Genomic DNA, 23,456 nt, shown 5'->3' with positions numbered 1-23,456 from the left:
AATATTCTTTCAGTTTATTGTGTAAATCTCCACCCATTGTGACAATGCCCCATGAACAGGTGAACATATTTTTGTATCTTATATTTATGCACAGATGAACTTCCTCCCACGTATCTCCCATCACTGACACCCCACACAATGATCTTCCCCTGCCACACTTGTAACCCTTCTGCGGTCCGAAACTTTTTAAAAAATGAAGCCAAGAATATCACCAAATAGAATTAATAGGAAAATAATAATGATAGACTTAAAAACATAAGAAATAAAATATATAATTTTAAAAGACTATAACTAAAATAAAATTTAAAAATTGAGATATTTTTAAAAAATAATGAAAAAAGTTAAAAAATCTGACATTTTGTCTTTCATCACTCTAAGATCTGTTGTCCTGTATGTATACTGACATTTTATTCTATTTATTCCCCTGGTGTCTTAATTTTTTTCATTTTGTCTTCAAAGAAGTTTTAGGTCACAGTAAAGTCACATACAAAACACAGGGGACTCCCGTAGACCCAACATCCTCCCCCCTTTCCCCCTTCCCATATCAATAACCTTTTTATATGTGGATGGTACATTTGTTACAACTGATGTACAAATATTGAAACATAGCCACTAACCATGGTCAATGGTTTACATTATGGTCTACACTCTAAACCATATACTTTTATAAATTTTTGACGAAATTCAACATGACCTATATCCATCATTGCAAGATCAAGCAGAACACTTCCATTGCCCCCTAAATACCCTCTCTTCCATCTATTCTATTCTTCCCTCCCCCTCCCCTCAGGGCCCAAAGTGAACACCAGGCTTTACTTCTTGAAGGACTAGATTCATAGTTACTTATAACATACTGATGGCCTGACATACTGGTCTGTCCTCCTGTATTAGGGACCACCCCTGCTCTTGAGAGACACCCACCCCTGTTTGAGAACATATTGGGCCTCCCCAGGATAGGAGTCCAACTTCTTCCCTCTAATTATGTGGGTCTCCACCCACTGATACAACACATTATGACAAAATGATCACTTGCACATTCTCTAGAAGACTGCCCCAGGTGTGCCCTGTCCCCAAAGTCCCCCCATCCAACACCCTAAACCAGTAATTCTTCTGTGTCATATTGCCAAAGAGCTTTCTCAACATTGTCCCCACCAATCCCCAGTGTCTACCTGCTCCCTCCCCTAACCCTTCCCCAGTTCCATGGACCATCCAACCCAACCTCCCCACCCTATCCCCCACCAGGACAACTAACAAGGAAGTGAGGATGAATAACTACCATACCAAGGAACCGAGAGTGTCTACAATTACAAGCAAGAGAGTGCCATCCATCAGTCATATGGGATTGAAATCCCTATCAATTATAAGTGGAGTGGGCATCACAAAACCAGAATCCTCAGGATTGGGGGATAAATATGGACTAGAGTAGACTTACTGGTATTCTACTATACATTTATTGTGATTCTAGCAATGGAAGAAATTATGTCATTGATATGGAGACAGTGGCCACTGGCAGTGCTGAAGTCAGGGAGAGAGAAAGAGAGGTGTAATATGGGGGCATTTTCAGGACTTGGAATTGTCCTGAATGTCATTGTAATGATAGAAACAGGCCATTATATACCCTGCCATAACCTACAGAATAAAGTGGCAGAGAGTATAAACTACAATATAACTATAATTCATGCTTATTGTTAATGCTCCAAATGTGTTCCTCAATTGCAATCAATGTACCGCACTAATGAAAAAAGTTGTTAATGTTGGGAATGGTGGGAGGTGTGGGAGTGGGGCATATGGGAATCCTTTATATTTTTTGTGTAACATTTTGCATAATCTAAGTATCTTTAAATATATATATTTTAAAAATGAATTAAGTGCATATTTATCAAGGTGGAAAAAGTTCACAAATATGATGTTGAGGAAAACTTACAAATGCCAAAGAATGAATACAATAACATATGTATTTATGTAAGTTTCAAAATATGCAAGCAACACATCATGATTTTTAAAAATAAAATAATGAATCACAAATGTATTCTAAACAAAACATGCAAAGTACTATTATATAATTTTAGGGATTGATAAAATCATAACAAAACACCTATTTCTTAAGGTGATTGTTAAGTTCACTGGTGTTTGGCATACCATTATATTTATTGTTATCTTTGTAAGATACTTTGATAATACCTAAAATAATAAAATCAATACGCAGTAATTAAACAATTTTTAGAGTATAAAGATAGAAAGGGAACATCACTCATATTCCCTTACCAAGGCATAACCATTGTTATGACTTAGTTCTTTATGTTTTATGACATATGTGTATTTACACACATGCTCAAAATGAGATAGCTTTATATTTTGCAAACAGCATGTTTTGCTTAATATGTGGTCTGCATTTTTTTGTGACAATAAATATAAATTTACTCCATCCACTTAAATCAGTGCAAATTATTTCATGTTTTAAATCAATGATGAACTGACGCACAATTAGTTCATCAATTTTTCTATTTTATAAAAAGCTCTGCAATGATCATCCTTGTATAAGAATATTTACCTCCTAACTTTCATACATGGCATTTACTGGGTATGATGTGGATCATCTTTGCTGCTAAATCTGTATTTTAAAGGTTATACGTGCGAATCCTGACAGGCACGTGTTCCAGGCCTATTTCCATTCCTGGCTATTTATGATAAGTTCCTTGGCCTGAGATGTCCAGGGACTTAAGAGTATTGTGATGATGCAAAACTGCCACCAAGAGCCAGCCTGGGAGTGGTGTTTCCAGAAGACTGGTTAAGAAAAGGAAGCCCCAGTCATTTTGCTTTGCTGGAAGTTGGATGGCTTTTCCCCTTTAAACAAGCTTTCACTGGAAGCTTTCCATTCTGTCTCCTCACGGTGAGGATGCCAAAAGGTCTCTCCCTCCTGCCTGGTACCCCCGCTGGTAAACTGCAAACCCGCTCATCACAGAGAGGAGCTAAGACACCTGGGGTCCTCACCGCTACCTCCAACTTACTCCTCCCTAGACTTGCTGTTTCTTTCAGCTTTATTGTGGCACCACTTTTCTTTCTTGTAAGCTGAACTATGTGGGTTTTTTAATTCAAACTTTATTTCAAGTTCAAAAAGATAAAAGAACAGATACAGGCAGCTCAATAAGTTATAGAAGCATTACTCCGTAAAAGTTCTGTCCAGGCACTTTTATCTCATCTAATCCCAACTACTAACTCAGGAGTTCCTCCAGGGTTCAGAAAGGCACACAGGTGAACACAGATGAGCTAACTGACTTGGTCAAGGTCTCCTTACTAATGAAAAAAAATGAAGAAGACAAAAAAAGCTTAATCATATTCATATGTCACAAAGCCAAACCCTGTATTCTTTTGTTGACCTTCAGCGGTAATACAGTACAGTCTTTGCTGTTGCTACAAAAGATGACAATGTTGTTAACTAGAATCACCACATTCTTAAAACCTCGTAGTAGAACATTCCTGTATTTATAGTATTAACCACCAAGCTCATCGACTTCTAAAATCAGTTATATGTTTCCGATAAGATCCTCCAGCTAATGTTAATCTCCCTAGACTACTCGTTTCAGGTTTCAGGCACAATCACATCCATAAATCAACAGGGCTGTTTTTTTTTTAAGGAGGTACCAGGTATTGAACCCAGGAACTCATACGAGGGAAGATTGGAGGCAGGTGCTTAAGCACAGAGCTACATCTGCTCCCCAATGACAGCTGGTTTTCTCCCTGGTTATAGGAAGTACTGGAGATCAAACCTGTGACCTCATACATGGGAAGCAGGCACTGAACCACTTGAGCTACATCCACTCCCCAACAGTACTTTTTACATTCATTATGTGTTACCATCGAGTCTATCCATTACCACATATTTACATTTGACCTTATTAAACGTTCTACATTCATCCAGCATTGTCGCCCCTTCTCATCCCACATTCCATCATTTCCAAGTAACCTAAACTTCATTGTTCAATTCCATAAATCTACTCATCGTATTAAGTTCATATCAGTGAGACTATACAATATTTGTCCTTTTGTGTCTGGCTTATTTCACTCAACGTAATATCCTCGAGGTTCCTCCATTTTGCCGTGTGCTCCACGGCAAATCCGTGTGATTTCTTCTTACAGCTGAATAATATTCCCTTGTATGAATATACCACATCTTGTTTATCCATTCATCAGTAGACACTTAGGTTTTTCCATCTTTTAGTAACTGTGAATAATGAACTAAGCATCTGAAGAATGTTTGTTATATTGTACTTAGTATTTAATTTTAGGTGTTTTGTATTGAGAAAATTTTCAGGACCCAATGCCAGCCTTATTGTCCCAAACAGAAACCCTGTATCACTTTTATTACCAGAAAGAAAAAAAAGAACTTTAAGTTGCCCCACTTGTGTTCAAAACAAATTCCAAAGTCTTTAACCCTCTTAATTTTTAGCCACTTCTTCTGCTTTCCAAATTAGTTCTTTAAAGACACCAGTAATTTTTTTGTTTGCATTTACATGCTCTGCAAATCATTTTTAAAACTTGATTTGAAAGAGTTCTATTCATACTATCCTCTCCTTTTGTGCCATCAGAACACTTTGTATTTTTAATCCCTAGTACTAATCTATTCACGATAAAAATTTTACATATAAGGATACATAAGGGAAAAGTTGACAAAAAATAAATTCAGTGTTGAGGTATATTACACTATTGAATACTGTTCGAGACATTCCCTAGAAAGTTAAATTAAAAAGCAATACATATTCTTAGTTAACTGAGATGGATTGCTACTTTAAGAAACATACTAAATATTTTTCAAGTCCTACTTCACCACTTCAAATTAAAGGTTTATTTTCTGCATACAATATTTATTCAAACTATTTTTCTACTTCAAAATTTTCAAAAAGTTTGACACCCAATTATAGAGGAACTGCTTTCTTAGAAAACTACTGCTCTGTAAAATAAAGACACATATGGGAAAACTATGGAGTGGTACATCAGAGATAATACTCTTTATGCAAATTCTGAAAACAAAGCAGAAAGTACATTTTCTTAACGCACAGAATTAAGAAACGACAATGACTCTGCCATGTTAGCTATTTTCAGCTCACACTGCATGCTGTGAGCTATTTATCAAACTTGAAAAATATTTTCAAAATTGTTGCACATAGAGTACTTCTTTCTTAACGACACTCTTGAATTTGATTAGCCTTGAGGGAATCGGCTTCACTGGCTTGGAGCTGAGGCAGGAGGTGAAGCTAGTGCTTGCTGTGTGCTGTGAGGGAAGGAACCAGGGACAGGCAGCCCTGTCTGCCAGGACAGCTCTGTGGGAGCGAGGATGGAGGAGGGACGCAGACTGAGAGCCACCACACAGCCGGTGATCGCGAGGGGCAGCTCTTTGCATTGTTCACAGATTGTAATGACAAGGAAACACACTTTCAGTGGCAGGGTGAAAATAAAGACCGTAAGCCATTAGAGTTGGGAGCACAAAGAGAAGATTCTTAGGATCTGTACCAGATTTTATTCTAAGGCCATTAATTTCTAGAGCTTATCAGTCATATTGAGTGATTAAGCCAGGCTGTGCCAGGGTAATAGTCTATAACTGGATGTCACTGGATATACTCAAATGAAGTGTTGACCTCTAACAGTGAACTAAGTCTTTTCTTGATTCCAAAGTTCCGAAGGACGTCTTTCAAGTATGGAGTTATTAGCCACACTCAATCCTGAGTGGAGCCCCCTCGGTGCCTCATAGGGCCTGCTCTGACAGGAATCTACTAGAACATGTCATCGGCAACCTAGTCTGGACTCTGCAATGTAGTCAATTCTCATAAAATTTTGTTCAGATAAAGTCTATCCCTGATTTGTTTGGATCATGCCAACCTAACAAATTTATACCCAAAATTTTATCAAAAATAATTAAAACTTTTATAAAGACAGCTTTGATGGTTAAGTTCATGCTTCCACTTGACTACGTTATGGTGTCCAGTTGTTTGGTCAAGGAATCTCTGGCCTGATTGTTACTATGATTGCATTTTGTGGATTTAAATCATCAGTCAGTTGATTGATCACATATATAATCAACACAAGACATTGCTCTAGGCAGTGAGAGAAATCTCATCCAATCGATGGAAGGCCTTAGAGGGAGAACTGATGATTTTAGCAGTCAGAAAGAAGGGTTTCTATCTCTACTTCAGTCAGCCAGTTCCTCCTGGGGAATTCATGGAAAGCTTTGTCAGAGTTTCCAGCTTGTGGCCTGCCCCACAGGATTGGGACTTGCCAATCCCCACAGTCACACGAGCCAATCCCTATAATAAATCTCATCATATTTACATGTCGGTTCTGTTTTCCTGGGGGACCCTGACTAACAAATGGTGCAACTTAAGGTTTGGTATTTTCATTCAACTTGAGGAGTCTGGGAAGAACATTAAAAATTCAAAGTCTCATTACACTGTCATTGCTACACAGCATTTGACTTTCTCTAAAGAGTTAACTTCAAAATCCCAACACAGTTCAAAAAACATAAGGCCACTATATTCTGTTTTTAATGATCTCTTCCAAATCTCTTAGCAGGATAGCTAAGAAGCAGATGGTTATAAATCAGCAATTCTATTCCACAGTGACTGAGTCAGCTAGAAATAGAAGTTGTTCCAACTTCTTTCAAGTTGTCTTTTGTAGTGAACAATCAGTAAACAGAAATGCCTCCCATTATTCCCAGAGCAAAATGACTGCCCATAAAGTGCTGGGCTGACATCACTTGAGACTGAAGTATGATGCTCATCTGCACATCAAAGAACTCTGGACAGCAGCAGTGAATAATTTTTTTTCTAATTTTGGCTTCTTAAATGCAATGACATTGATTTCCTCCTTTTTCTTAGATACATATCGCTGCTCTTTGGAGTTATATACAAATAACAGTATTTTAGGCAATAAATTCAATGCTTCAGAACTTAATTTAGGAAATTAGCCAGGTTACTCAGACTTTAAGTACCACGTGCCCTAAATTATTGGGAGAATATTTTTCAATTTTCATACACTGACATAGGCAGACATACTTGAGCTCCTTGTCTGTTCTTTTTTTCTTTTCCTTAATGAAGGTAAGCAGACTCTATTACTCAAAGTTGGGGCTTCCAACATCAAAGCCATCCATTCCTTTAATTAAAATTGAACATGCTCAAAAAAAGGAAGCAGGGCTCTCTTTTTAAGAAAACAAGCAGAATGGAAAAATTCTCATTTGTATTCAGCAATGTTTTTCTTAGAGAGTTATTAGGCTATGGCAATTTTTATAAACACACACACGCATGCATACACACGCACATATACGTTCAGGCATAAACACAGGTTCATGGGCACAGACGCATGACCACAACTGCACATATGTGCACACCCATGCACACACACACGGACCATGCTAAGTCATTCACTTTGGTCACAAACACAGAGCATGCATGTGGCAATTTAAATGAATTTCTCCTCAAGTTGCCAAATTAGTCTGAAACTTGTTTTGCAAAAACAATGATCACTTTGAAAAAGAACGATAGGTCTAGCATTATGGCTAAACTTAAATAAAAATGTTATTCATTCATTCTACACATTTTTATCAACACCGACTGCAGTACTTGCTGGGAGTACAATGGTGAAGAGGACAAAGCGGTCAGGTGCTTTTAAGTTTAACGTGTGGTAGAGCAGACAGCTTGTAAAGGAGCTGTGAGGTCCCAGTTCAGTGTGCTGTGGAGCAGAGAGCAGGGACACTAGCAAGGTGAGGGGCAGGAAGCATGAGCCACGCTGCAAAGTGACGCAAGGGGGGGAGCGGGCTGGGTGAAGCATAGGTGCTGCACACGGCAGGCAGAGGGGCACCCAGTGCCAGGGCTTTCATCTTACTGTTTTTTTGATTTTCACGTACCTGACAAGAGTTTGAATCTTTTTTTTTTTTTTTTTTTTTAAAGATTTATTTATTTATTTAATTTCCCCCCCTCCCCTGGTTGTCTGTTCTTGGTGTCTTTTTGCTGCGTCTTGTTTCTTTGTCCGCTTCTGTTGTCGTCAGCGGCACGGGAAGTGTGGGCGGCGCCATTCCTGGGCAGGCTGCTCTTTCTTTTCACGCTGGGCGGCTTTCCTCACGGGCGCACTCCTTGTGCGTGGGGCTTCCCTACGCGGGGGTCACCCTTGCGTGGCACGGCACTCCTTGCGCACATCAGCACTGCGCATGGCCAGCTCCACACGGGTCAAGGAGGCCCGGGGTTTGAACCGCGGACCTCCCATATGGTAGACGGACGCCCTAACCACTGGGCCAAAGTCCGTTTCCCAAGAGTTTGAATCTTTTATCGCACGCATTGTTTGCCATTTGGATTTATACTTTCGTGAACTGCCTTATCCAACTCTGAAGTATTTTCATTGTGAAGACTTTTTTCTCTTAAGAGTATCTGACACTATATTCACATTTTATCTGCCATCTACTTTCCCATATTCCAGAACAGCAAAACTTGCCTAGTGACGGTATTTGTGAATTTTCGCTGTATGAGAGCTGTTTGATTCTATACAGTCATATACATCTGTTCATTCCTTTATAGCTTTAGATCTTATGTCTTGATGAAGATTTTGCCAACCTTTAAATGTCCCAAATTTTCCTTGAAAATTTTTACAGATTTTTAAACTTTTTCTTTGGTTAGCCTAAGATATTATTCCATAGAAATTCTGAAGAATTTTTCCTACTCCAAAAGTAAAATTTGGTTGGGATTCAAATTGGAATTATATTAAAAGGCACTGTTAATATGGCAGTCATTTCTATTTCAGTATTATGTCTTCCTATCCAAGGAAATAACTTGTTTTATGTTCTTTAAGAGGATTTTAGTTTCCTTCATATAGAGCCATTCCTCCTAAATTCTCTCCTGAATACTTTACCCTCCTGTTGCTATGACATATTGTTGTAACTTTTTGCTATTCTTTTATTTAGAATTTAAAAATGTATTAAAAGTGAAGAAACTATCAGATTCTACTATGCTGGCTTCATGAAATAAATCAGAGTACTTCCCATTTTTTAATGAGTTCTAATACTTTTAAAAAGTTAAAGATATCTTTAACTTTAAGGTAAAATTCAGATATGAAAATTCCTGGTCGTAGTTCTTTTTTAAGAAATTGATTTTTAATCATCTTTTCAATCTTCAGGCCAAGCCAGAGCACAGAACAATGCTCGGCACATAGCAGGTGCTTGATAAATATGAATTAAATGAAAAACGCTATATTGATGGTCCCAATATTAAAATAAAATAAGAACAAAAGAAGGCTTCTACAGTGAAACACCAACAAATTGGGTAGTGAAAACTCACATCTACGGGGGAGAGGCTGGCCCGGGCCCAGAGCCTCTCCCTTTGTTCCTGCTGAGTGTGTCAGACAGCAATGCTTCCCTCTCTCCTGACATGAAGAGCTTCTGTCACCAGCCCCAAAGGCAACTGAGTCGTTTAAGGTGATCACAGGACAGTGCCTACCAGGTCACTGCCCGCTCACCCTGGGGCAGAGGGACTGCTTGGGGGCTGCTTGTTACAATGCCTGGTGCTTGCTCCCAAAGTACTGGGCCTCTGACCTGGGTTTTGCAGCTCGACACAAACCCACTGCATGTTCAGGCACTTAGTAGGGCTAATCACATTGCTTTTGTGGGACTTGGAGGGAAAAGGAAAGCAACACCACCAGGCTGATTCTCCCGCTGCGTCTTGAGTAATGAAGCCCTTTATGTCTGACTCAGGAGTCTCTTGTATCTCCTGGGATCCAAGAAGGAATGGCACACGACATTGTTAGCTTCCGAATAGAATAAATATGTCAGATTATTCACAATTCTCAATGCATATTTGCTGTATCTTTGAAAATATGAAATAAATGCAAAGTGGCAACAGAATTTTTTAAAACTTTCTTTTTAGAAATAATTATAGATTCACAAGAAGTTGCAAGGACAGTAGAGAGTGCTCCCCACGTACCCTTCACCCAGTTTCTCAATGGTTGCATCGTCTAAATTATCACACAACATCACTATGAGGGAAACGGCATGGGTAAAGTGTGCAGGGATAGTTCTATGCCATTTTATTGCAAGTGAAGATTGGAGTTACTACCACCATAAGTTAGATACAGAATGATTCACTTACCACCAAAATCTTCCTGTGGTGCCCCTGACCATCCGCAATCCCAGACAACCTCTAACATGCCTTTCATTTCTATAATTTGTTCGTTTCAAGAATATCTTTATAAATGGAATTATGAAATATGTAACCTTTTGAGATTGCTTTTTTCTACTAAGCATGATTTTCTGGAGATTCATATCGGTTATTCAGGACCCAATAGTTCAGACCTTTTAATTGCCAAGGAGAATCACAAGGTGTAGACGTATAGCGTTTGTTGAACGATTCACCTATTGACATTTTGGTTTTTGCAGTTTTGGACAATTATAAATAAAGCTGCTGTGACCAATCATGTACAGGTTTTTGTGCGGATATAAGTTTTCATTCTCTGGGATAGAGGCTCTATGGTATGATTACTGGGTTGTAGGTTAGTGCATGTTTACTTTCATATGAAACTGTCAAACCATTTTTCCAGAATGGCTGTAGCATTTTATATCCTTACCAGCAATGTGTGAGTGAATCAGTTTCTCCAAATCCTTGCCTTTGATTTGTGTTGTCACTATTTTTTTAAGCCATTCTCACAGGTGTGTAGTGAGAACTTGTCATATTTTTAATTGGCTTTTCAGTGAAATACCCTTTTATGTCTTTTGCCCATTTTCTCATTAGATTTTTAAGTGTTGCTTTCTTAAGGTTATTTATAGATTACAGATATGAATTGTCTAATATTGGATTGGTAAATATTTTCTCCCACTCCGACGCTTATCTTTTCATCCTCTTTTGCAGAGAAAATGTTTCAGTTTTGATGAAGTTCAATTAATCAATCTTTTCCATTATGGATTGCACTTTTGGTAGCATTTTTAAGAGCTCTTCACCAAGTCCTGGGTTTTAGGTTCCTTCATTTTCTCCTATCCACTTTGAATTTATTTTTATTAGAGTCATGAGGTTTAGATTCCTTCCTTACTCCCTCCCTTCCTTTTTTTCCTATCTTCCTTTCTTTTTTCTTCTCTTCTTCCCCTCCCCCCTCCCTCTCTTCCTTTTCTCTCCTCCCCTCTTTCTTTCTCTCTTCCCCCTTCTTCCTTTTCCTTTTGCCCTCCTCTCTCTCTTTCTTTCCTTGCCCTCTCTCTCTCCTTCCTTTCTGCCTATGGATATCCAATTGTCCCAACATCATTTGTTGAATCTCCATTGAATTGCTTTTATATCTTTCTCAAACATCAGGTGGCTGTACTTGTTTGAACCTATTCTTGGGTCTCCATTCTGTTCAATTGACCTTTCTTTCTATCCCTCCCCTAATACTACACAGTTTGATCACGGTAATTATATTAAGTCCTGAAATTGGGAAGAGTGTGATTCTTTTCATAATTGGTAAAGCTATTCTAATTCTTCTGCCTTCCCATATAATTGAGAAAAATCTTGTAAGTGTTTATAAAATATCTTGCTGTGTTAAAACTGTACATCAGTTTGGGCAGAATTGACATTTACTACTTTGGGGTTTTCCAATTCATGAACTGCTCAATCTCGCTATTTATTACCTGTCCTGAAATCTATCACATTTTGTTAGATTTCCATCTAAGTATTTCATGTTTTAGAGAGTAAAAATAACATTTCATTTCATTTGCACAGGTTTGTTGCTAATATGTGGCAAAACACAAGATGGGGATCATGGATCCTGTGACCTTGCTGAATGTTCACATTTTAGTTCTAGAAGTTTTTTGCTTTTGTAGATTTGTTAGGTAGACAATCATGTCATCTTCAAATAGAGAAAGCTTTCTTTCTTCCTTCCCAATCGATATGTCTTTTATTTCTTTTTCTTGCTTTGTTGTGATAGCTGAAATGTCCAGTTGCATAGCAGTGATGAGAGCAGTATCTGCCTTGTTCTCAATCTTAGGGAGAAAGCATTCAGGCTTTCACCATTACACAGGATAGAGGGATAGGCTTTTTTTGTTGATGCTCTTTATTAAGTTGAGGAAGTTTCCCTTTTTCCTTCTTTTCTGATAGTTTTGATCATGAATGGGTGTTGAACATTGTCAAACGATTTTCTGAATCAATTAACATATCATTTTTATTCTTTAGATTATTAATATGATGGATCACACTGATTGCTTGTCAAATACTGAAAATACTACTACTTTTTGTTGTTGTTGCTCTTCATTTTAGAGGTCGTCCACCAGAAGGAGGATATTTTAACATTTATCCCCTTTTAATTTACTCCTAAAGGGAGAACTTGTGAAAAACATCACTGTGGTCTATGTTAAATAAAAATGTGTCTGCTAACTCATATCAGAATTTAGGCAGGCAAGTAGCCTAGTTGTTAAGAGCTTGAGTTCAGGGTCAGACACTCTTTTACTTCTTTGGTTCAAGAGAGGTATGATGGTTCCCCATGGGGTGACAGGGAGGGTTTTATGCAGAAATATATACAGGTTTCAAAAAGTACTCTTATCCTTTCTTCATACATCATTCTGTATATTCAGTACTTAACAATGACAAACAGTTTTGAATATTGCAAACTGTGTTACTATTAGCCAACACTGAGACATTTAAGAAAACATAAAAATAAATAAAATCTTTCTCATAGTCTCATAAAACTGCAGGGAATTGACTTTGTGTCTCCTGACATAGTGGTGCAGACACCTCTCAGGCTTGTGAGAAGCAAAACTCCTTTTACAAAACGTTAGAAAATGAGCATTTCATTATTCCGTGATAAATTTTCTGAGTATTTAAAAACCCACAAAGTGTCTACTAGATGAAGCATTTTACCAGAAAATAAAATTTTATTGACAGAAATAGGTGACTGCATCTTAACAGCTACCTAAAATAATTGTAAGAAGAGTAGATTTATCTAATTTCCTCTTTATAAGTCTCAAGTTTTTTCTTTTTTCCATTGCCAAGTGCTACAGAGTTAAGACAATCTAAAAAATCATGCAGGGAATGGAAAATCGTGTAGTCACTATGGAAAGCAATATGGGGGTTCCTCATAAAGTTAGAATCACCATATAACCCAGTAATTCTACTTTTCAGTATACACCCAAAGAAATGGAAAGCAGGGACTCAAACAGATACTTTTACATCAGTGTTCATAGGAGCATTATTCACAATAGGCAAAAGGCGGACACAGTTCAAACATCTATCAACAAATGGATGGATAAAGAAAATGTGGTACATAACACACAATGGAATATTATTCAGCTGTAAAGAAGGAATAAAGTTCCAAGACATGCTGCAACTTGCATGAATCTTGAAAACATAATGTTGAGTAAAATAGTCAAGGCATATAAAGACAGATACTGCGTAATTCTACATATGTGAAATATCTAGACACAGTAAATTTGTAGAGACAGAAAGTAGATTAAAGTTAGTGAGGGAAGGGGAGAGAAGGGAAGGGGAAGTTATTACTTGGTGGATATAGAGTATTTGTAAATTTCAGAAATTAAAAAAATAAAAATAAAAATGTCATCATGCATTGTTCCTCAAACACTTTTATTACTAGCTTAAAGCAGACTGTAAAAGCTACACATAAAAAAGTGGTTGACATAAAAACAAATAATGTTTTAAAATAAGTCACAATTTAAAACTAATTGAAAACTCTGCCAGAAAATCAAATAAAAGCATTCTTTCAGTTTCACTGTCAAGAACTTCTCTTGGAAATTTAAGGCCATTTTCTCCTAACGAAGAAAGTCTCATGTCTCAAAAATCTTACATGAACCATGAAACAACCACCACCTCAATAAAGACAAAAACAAAAAAAACGTAAGGTTTCAAATTTCAGGCTTATGGGGTACAACTGCAAATGTGAAATTCAGATATGAGATGAAATGGTTTCTGCCAGCAAAGGAGTTCTGTGTATTCAAGAGATCCTTTGTGGTTAAACTAAACCTAGTTCTTAGTTCCTTAGTTAGTAGCATTTAAAATAGGTTATTTTTTCAATTGTAATTTAATTGTGAATATTGAAAGTCAGAATTATGGAAATTCTGATTATCTTAAAAATAACTATGCTGAGAGTGTTTATTTAAAATTATGGATTCAAAAGTCTTGATGTGATTTACTGTATCTACCACTTGACAGTTTCAATTCAGAAACTGCATAATTACAACTCAAATTGTACTTCATGGCTATTAGTGACTCTAATTTGGTGCCTATATTTTGAAATTTTCCCAGATTAAATATAATCATAGTTACAGTCTCTTAAAATGTTTTTCCTCGAGAATAAATCAGTATGATATCTTAACAACTGAAATATTTTCCCTAAATTATTTTTCCTGAAAACATTCATCTTAATTTCAACTTTTTGGGTTAACAAGAACTTAGGAAAGTTCTCTACAGGCATACATATTTTTGGGGTGTCTGGAATTGTATTGCACAGACTAACATCGTAGCAATAGTTGTGACAGCAAAGTTATGATTAAAGTAGTATATTCAGTTGTGGTTTTATAGGATTCCCTACTTGGTAACAAATATCTACAGAGTTGTAGGTTCTGGGGGTACAATGATCTCATCTTTGCCTACATGGGATTCTGTGTAAATGTGTAAGCCATGTTAGGACATTCACGTTTGCCAGGCAAATATGTGATGAGTTCATCAACAGCAGTTTAACCAGCAGACCCTGGACAGCTCTGTTAATGCCAGCAATAGAATAATGTTCTACAATGATTCTGAAGGGGAACTCACGTCACTAATGGGGCATTGTGGCAGGCTCGGGTGGTTTTCTGCTGAATTGCCTATAATGAAAAATGGGATAGTCACACTGAAAGTTTATCTGGTTCTTCAGTAGAAAAGGTGTCATGACACCAAGTAAGCATTTAAAATTTCCTATGAAGCCACTGAACAATGGCAACAATTTTAGTATTGTTACTCCCATTGCTAAGAAATATGACAGAATTTATCATTTATTGTAATATACAATGAAAAGCTAGTACAGGAGTTAATTTTTTTTTGTTTATTGAATGATATAGTTGTAAATATCTCTCTTACTATGCACTCAATTTCCATTATACTTAAAGTCTAATCTAGTTCATTGATATATTATGTCACTTCCACGTTTTTGTTTTTGTTTTACATAAACTCTTAAATTTTAGAAGAGTTTTAGATTTACAGAAAAATTGTATAGGAAATACAGAGATTTCTCATATACCTCACCATCTGGTTTCCCATATTAGTAACATCTTCGCTTAGTATGGTTCATTTGTCACAATTAATGAACCAATTTCAATATGTTATGATTAACTGCATTAGTCAGCCAAAGGGGTGCTGATGCAAAATACTAGAAATTGGTTGGTTTTTATAAAGGGTATTTATTTGGGGTAGGAGCTTACAGATACCAGGCCATAAAGCATAAGTTACTTCCCTCACCAAAGTCTATTTTCACGTGTTGGAGCAAGATGGCTGCTGCAGTCTGCAAGAGTTCAGGCTTCCTGGGTTCCTCTGGGCTTAGCTCCTCTGGTTTCTCCATAAGGTCAGCTGTAAACGGTCAGGTGAACAGCTCTGTCTCTCTCCCTGGGGCTCTAGCTTCAGCATCAAACTCCAACATTAAAAGCCTTCGACTCTGTCCTTTGCCATGCCTTTTATCTGTGAGTCCCCATCCACCAAAGGGTGGGCACTCAATGCTCTACTGGCACAAAAGAGTTACATGATTACTTAACCAAGGAAACGCAATGAATCCAATATAATCTAATATGCCCAGAGGAAAAGATCAGTTTACAAACATAATCCAATATTTCTTTTTGAAATTCATCAATAATATCAAACTGCTACATTAACTAAAGTCTATCATTTATTCAGATTTCCTTAGATTTTACTCTAAGGGTATTGTTGTGCTTGTTTTGTTCAAGATTCCATATGGCATTTAGTCATTGTGTCTTCTGAGATTCCTTTTGTCTGTGACACGTTCTCAGACTTTCCTTGTTTTTGATGATCCTGACAGTTCTGAGGATGACTGGCCAAGCATTTTATAGAATGGCCCTCAATTTGGATATGTGTGATATTTTCCCCATGATTAGACTGGGGTTATGGGGTTTGGGGAGGAAGACCACAGAGGCAAAGTGCCATTTGCATCACATCATATCAGCAGTACCCACTATCACCATGATTTACCACTACTGATGTTGACCTGGACCCCGAGCCTGAAGGAATATTCATCAGGCTTCTCTACTATAAAGTCATTCTTTTTTCTCACTTTCTATACCATACTCCTTAGAAGGAAGTTTACATGTAGCGCACACAGGAGAGTGGAGGTTATACTCCACTTCCTCGAGGACAGAGTGTCTATATAAATTGTAATTTTTCTGAATGGGAGATTTTTCTATTCTCCCCATTTATTTATGTATTCAATAATTTATTTAAATCAGTATGGATTCCTGAATATTTAATTTACACTTTGGGTTATAATCAAATACTACTTTATTCTGTTGCTCAAATTGTTCCGGCTCTGGTTATTGGAGTTCTATGACCCTTCGACATGTGACTATTTATTTACTTTCTTTCTTTCTTTTTTTTTTAGTGACACTACAAGATGCTCCAGGTTCATCTTGTCTATTTCCTACCCAAGTCCTAGAATAGTCATTTCTCCAAGAACTCCTTATTCCTTTTATTAGAAAATGGTATTATAAATCATGATCTGGGTGCTGCTAGGGATACTTGGGAATTTAATTTTAAAATTCAAAGTCCTCATGTAAATTTTAAAAGCACACTTGCTAAGCTGAACTAGTGAGGGCTACAGTTCTGTCTGGGCTGAGCAGTGTGTAAGGAGATGCTCTGATTGCAGCACCAGGACTCACCAACACCTTCTCTGCTGTACATAGATCAACAACATGCATCGTATCCACTTAAGAATTTCCAGATACTTCGGATGCACAAGTGCTCTGAATGTCAGTTATGTGAATGAAAGTTTCTCAATTAATATACCAATATCAATTTGCTGTGGAGACGAACATTTCCAAACTAAGTGTAGGGGATGATGTAAATGAAGAACTCAGATGCAATATCTAGAAGACATTTTTTTTTTTCTGTAATAGGTGTTTAAAGATGATCCATGTTGAAAACATTTGCTGTACCTTTCTGACCTTCATAACAATTCTGGAACTTACCTAATTCCCATATGCTAGAGCTTAGCTGCATTGTTGAAAGAGTTAATTTCAAAATTGTTGCAACTGTATGTGAGAACAGAGATGTTACTGCATAAACACAAATTTCAAGTCCTCTGAAATTATAAATTCAAGATTAGATATAACAAATTGGCATGTGTACTATAACTCCAGTTATATGGTTTCAAATATTAAGTGACCCCAGACTCAAAGCACCTAAATATTTCTGATTTCTTCTTTAATTGGGCTACAAAGTATATTAAAATAATAGAATATGCATGAATAATTTTGCTAAGAAGAGCACCACAGTGTAATGGAAAAAGCACTGACCAAGTATCAGAAATTGGCCCTGAAATTTGGGCTAACTACATAACCTAAAGTCCTTTCACCCTTCATATCAGATTAGACTAGAAATGCTCATTCTTTTCAGCTCTTGTCAATTAATAGTATACATATTTTTATTAATAGTCTATTTTACAATTTGTAGGGAAACTGCCTCATCGTACATATAACACATTGGAATCCCTTGAGCATATATTTGGTTTCTAGGTACGCTTAAATCAATAAGACAGGAAATCTGCTAATTATGAGACTAAAAATCTCATCAAGGTGGTTATAAAGTTGGTCAGAAACATTAAAAAATGGGATTTTATTTTGATGAAAATTTGAGTTCACAATCATTTAGTAAATGAAGAGCAAACAAGTGATTTTCCTATCCCAAAATGCTTAAGGAAAAAACCTCATTAGTATATAAATATCTGTGAACAGATCCAGGGTAAGGCAGATGGGATAATCAACCACTCTGATGTTTACATGTCCTGCACTCTGAAAGGGTGAAATGGCACTGGAGATATCTGAACTGGTAGGACAGGGGCATACATCACATCCTGATCATTCAAATAAGCCCACTGATCCTCATTTTGTGCTCATCAGTGAGCAATGAACAACGGACATTTTACTGAAGGCATATTTTGATAGAAGCACTTGTTTAAGTTATATTGTGCATCACAGCTACAAAAAAATTGCTTGAACACCTCCACTTAACCACCATTTACAAAATGTGACCATATAATATTCTGCATATTATCTGGGGTGTGACCAATGTCAGTCTAGACTAAAGGTACCCCAGTTGCCAATTTCCATGACTTCTGAAAAGATCTAGATGCATGAAAAAGGACTGTCTCCCATACAAAACATCAATTTCACAAACTGACTGGTAAACAAATACATTTATATAACTGGCGCCTCAGGAAATTGGAGTTGTACTCATTTTAAAAATCTTTGGTCTTTAAAAAAGCCTACACTGCAATATCCTAAACATTGTTATGTGCATCTCACAGTGAAGAAGAGTGGCTTTGCAGTGCTAAATGGGGAGAGCACAATGTCACTGTGAAGAGCAGCATGCTTTGGTTTCAAGGAACATCAGCATCACAGCATTGGATTCTGTCCATCAGGATCAAGGTCACTGGTGCTGGGAGGGGGACAGATAGGAAGAATCTGCAGCTCTTCCACTTACAGAGCTGGGTGCATGACTACTAGCTGATCCTGGGCAATGTTCTGCAGCAGCTGCTGCAAGGTGGGTGACAGAGTTAATCTTTGCACACTGAAGGTCTACATGCTGACTCTTTTCTTCTTCCTTCTCCATGGGCATTTGAATAAAGGGTCTTTGAACATAGTTGAAAATCACTTCTAGGCATCCTTCAGGCCTTTACTTTTTCTTTGTAGGCAGGATACCTTCTATTGCAAAGCTAATCTTAAGACCCCTTTCCTTCAAAACTGATTTGGCCACATCTCTGTTTTCGATGTACTTGAAAAGATCTATACAGTTTTGTGTTATAAATAATCTGAATACTCTTTTCCCATCTGGGGTGAACACTCTTCATCCCAATCAACCACACCATCATCTGTAAGTACCACTATGTGCCCTTCTCATTCCCCATTTTGGGCACTGGCTACCATAAGAGGGAGAATCATTTCTTACAGAGAAAATTCAAATTGTCTACAAGCATGATCATTTGATAACTCATGTTTAAAGCACTGAGATCTCTACATTTCATAGTACTATATTCAAAAGAGATACAGAGATAGTTACAGGCTTCTCTCAGTTCAGGAACAGATATGGCATCAGGACAACAGATTGATCCTATCTTATAGTAATCCAGAATAGCTTAAAGCTCAGGGAAGTCAGTTCTCTCTGCCACCTCATACCCTCCCTTCTCATTGGGATGTATAAAATTATGTTCTCTGCCAGATCCAAACACCTTCCCAACACTGTATTTGGATGTGCAGTAAAAATGGATGGGTCTACAACAAATCCAGTGTTATAGCCACAATTAGTATCCCTGGTCCTGATGGTCTTATATTCAGAGCTCCTTTTGCATTTTAATACACAGATACCATCTCCCCAGATGTTTTACAGGTACCATTTGAACTTGACTGACTGCTATTTCTGCGGTTGTTCCCATCACTGCTACTGGCACCACTTGGGGATGGTTCGTGAGCACGAAGGCTGCTTGTTCAATATGGCACTATCGTGTCAGAGAAGTAACATTTTGAATATAAGGAGTGAGTAGAGAATCTGCTCTTTCATGAGTTGAAGCTACTGATCTGTCACTTGACTGTCATCTATCTCGTGACTTCTATGACCCCTACCTGCACCATGTGGACTCATTTTGGTGTGGTCACTTCCTCCTTTAGCAGCACATGAGGGACTACTTGAATGCTTATGAAGGTGGCCAGGTCTACCATCCAGTTTCCCATCCCAGTTCTCTGGATCACTGGAGCTACAGTCATAAGGATGGAGCCATTGTGCCATCCCACTTCAAGCTTCCTCACACTACTGCTCTGAAGGCACATGTGTAGCATGCACAACCTGTAGTCCCCCTTGAGTATCCACTGAAGATCTAGCCAAAGGCAGGGCCAGTGACACCTGCCTCCTCCTCAACCAGCTATCTCAGCGGGTGGCTGTGCGGGCGGTCACTCAAGTGGCTGCAGATACCAGAGCCACGCTGGCAGACTGCAGGCCGGCTTCAGGGACTCATCTTTTTAAAAAATGCCTTTAAGTATCAGCATGGAAGTAACTCATCCACTTTCAACTCATCCACTGCCGTATATCCTATAGCCTATGAGTGGGTGAGCAGTCAGGGGATTAAGGATAAATGAGCAAGAAAAGTATCACAGAGCAGGAAAGCTATTTATATGAAATGTTTGACTATACATATTTTCTCCAACTTCCTACAATATAGAAATGTGAAAGGCTTTATACACTTTAGAAGTGTATAATACCTTGCACACTTTATAATATCCTACAGCCTAGTTTATTTTAAAACCAATAGGAAGTTAAACAGCAGATTAGATTATAACAATGTAAATCAGGAAAACCTTCTGCTTAAATAAATCAAATGACACTAAATAATTCTTTTGCTATAATTTGGAACTCAGGATTGTAATCACACTGAATAAAACATAGCACTGAATGCTTAAATTATTAAATAAACATGAACTTTACATCAATATCTTTCAAAAGAGAGCCAAAATATGATGTTCACATTTATAAATATAATTAAATATCATTCTTTTCCAAAATAATAGACTCCAGTATTGGCTATGCATCCACAATTTGGCTCAGTACAATCCCAAAAGTGTAAAACAATATCAATAATTGAAAAATGAAAACAATATTGGTAATTATCATTTACCTTTTTCAGAGAACCAAATTTCTGGTTGTTATTTGTTTTAATATTAGACTTTATTTAAGAATTCAGAAAAAAAATGAAGTGGATAGATCGTTTTAAAATAGTGAACAAGAAGAAAGAAATAATTTTGGAAATTAATTTATGATACCAGCACAGTTGGGACATTTTCTATTACAAAATGGGGGTTTTATTTCACCAGTTAACAGAATTCTAGGCAACTGCAAAAAGTCAATTTTAAATGATGAAATGAGGTCAAATGGCAAGTAAAGAAAAGTCCTTAAAGTATGGCTGGATAAAGGCATTCAAGGAAAGGGGAACACTTTGATAAATTCCAATTCAGTGTAGCAAAACTATGGTAAGGGTGGGTATAGAGGCGAGAGCAATTATAGGGAGGCAAAATGACATTATCAGTTTCAGAATAATACACTGGTATTGGCTATCCCTAGGAACTGACTTCATGAAATCAGCAGCTTTATTTTCCTTTTAAAAATACTCAGTAATCTTCTCTTATATACATAACTGTTATTTTAAATAATCACCACTTTCAAGTCCTTAGTAATTTTTACTTATATCCATTATAAAATAAATGCACCATTTCATTGAGCAAAATGTTTAAAAAGTGACAATAAACCAACTAAAATACTACATAGCACAGAGATTCCATAATAACAAATACTGCAAGCTCAAATTTTAAACTGCTTGTACTCAATAATGCCATAGTGCTTTATGAATGGGGATGCTAAAATTCAATTTGAAAGGTATTCACTTGTAGAACTGCGAATCTGCCACAGATTGCTTAAAGTTCAGATTTTAAATGTCTGGGGACATAAGGCTCTGCTTTGCCATGCTTTTACACAGCAGCACCATTATTGTCCTACCAAATGCTGACAGCTACACTTGGCAAGAATCAGAAGATAAGTGGCAAGCTCATCCTAACAACATCTCCAAGGTATTGTCTGCTTAATTCTTAAAGCTTGGATGGAAACCTCAGGAGCCCTCAGACCACCTGGGAGCAAAATCCAGACACAGACGGATAATAAACAAGCATCCAAAACATCTGTAGCAATAACATGTTGAGCTTCTTACCCAAGCCTTCTAGGACACGTTCTCCTTACAATAACAATAAGCCATCCTACTCAGTAGTATCTTAATCCATCTGGGCCACCGTGTCAGAAGCAGCTCAATTTCCTCAAGCTGTAGATGGCCCTGTAATTGCTTACCTGACTCACAGGCAAATGTCTTTGACGTTTCATCATGAAAGATAATTGCCACTGCATGCTTCTTTGTCTCTCTAGGCAGTCTGGTTATATTTTTGATGTTGTGCAGTTCAGTTACCTTGAAAGAAAAAACATTTTGAACTTAGTGTACAGCATACCCTCTGTACCGGCGTGCTTAAAATGAACAGTTATCACTGTCTTAAACCATTTTTCTAGGGATATTTGTCCTCATTTCTAATTAACTGTAGCAAAAACAATACAGAACAATACAAAAGTCTTCAACTTTGACCTCGATTTTGATGACAGATTGTTTTCTGCATTTAGAAATGATCTAAAAATTGCATAGAAATGTAGCCCTGCCAGAGCAAGGACAATGTGTGTTTTTATTACAATGGAATCCTCTGCAAATAATCGCAACTCTGGCACACAGGAACTCAAGGTATTGATTGGGATTTAAAATCTCATCTCTTCTCTCACTCCTACCCATCACCTATGATTCTGGCAGGATCTTCACCCTGGAGCACTGAAGGTGCTATTGCCAGAGAAAGTGATTCTAAAATCATGGAGCCATTATAGGACCCCTCTCCCCCCAAAATGCATATAGTGTTCTTAAAACCCTATGGCCCTACTCTGTCACCCTGTTCCTTCCTCAAGGCACATCTGTGATTTATGGCCTCAGCTTAATAACTCATTAATGATTTGCCAATGACTAAATATTGAATAAGTTTATGAATTTTAGTTCTTAGCTCTTTATCGGGACACGTTCTTCTATTATAATTTGTACATTATCCCTCATTTCTCCCACAGTCCATAGAAATGGACAAATGTCTATTTATTCAATATCTCTGAATGTCCAATATTGCAATAATAATATATATGCGATTTCTTTTCTAATTCCTTGCTCAACATGCAGATTTTCATTTATAAAAGATTACCTATTTCTGGATAAATATTGTTAGCAGAGAAAGGAAGAATTAATTAGATAATAAACTCCTCATTGGTATTCTTTTTTGTGTGATATCCTACAAAGATGAAATAACAAAATATTCTAAGTCTTTCACCATAAAGTTAAAGAAACTTTAAATATTATGAAACACTTTGACTTTGGAAAAAACTATAACTAGAAAAATTATTTGAAATAATTTCATAAATACGAAAAATAAATTCATTGTTTTACTATGCCTTAACTTTCCCTCCTTAAATGTAGAATTTTCATGGGCACTTTTCAAGGTTATTTTGCTGATTAATATATTCTTAAACCCAAGGACTAATTAAATATTAAACTTTTCTGATTAGGTATATGTCTATATGCTCATGTATTATATACAATCATATATTTAAATATATACATATTGATATATATATTTATATAGGTAT

At 37.0% G+C, this 23,456-nt stretch overlaps 1 protein-coding gene and 1 pseudogene across 1 annotated transcript in view; both read right to left on the bottom strand.

The window, feature by feature from the left end:
* DOK6 (docking protein 6) overlaps positions 1-23,456 on the bottom strand; it is a 492,877-nt gene that overhangs the window by 232,895 nt on the left and 236,526 nt on the right. The window contains exon 3 of the mRNA XM_058277882.2: positions 22,083-22,197. Within this exon, the coding sequence (XP_058133865.1) occupies positions 22,083-22,197 (115 nt within the window). The remainder of the gene's footprint in view (positions 1-22,082; positions 22,198-23,456) is intronic.
* On the bottom strand, positions 18,596-19,982 carry LOC101418454 (BTB/POZ domain-containing protein 10 pseudogene; annotated as a pseudogene).

This window comes from Dasypus novemcinctus, chromosome 16, assembly GCF_030445035.2.
Source record: "Dasypus novemcinctus isolate mDasNov1 chromosome 16, mDasNov1.1.hap2, whole genome shotgun sequence".
NCBI classification, from domain to species: Eukaryota; Metazoa; Chordata; class Mammalia; order Cingulata; family Dasypodidae; genus Dasypus; species Dasypus novemcinctus.
Note: the sequence above shows the minus strand (reverse complement) of the source record. Positions and strands in the feature narration are given on the sequence as shown.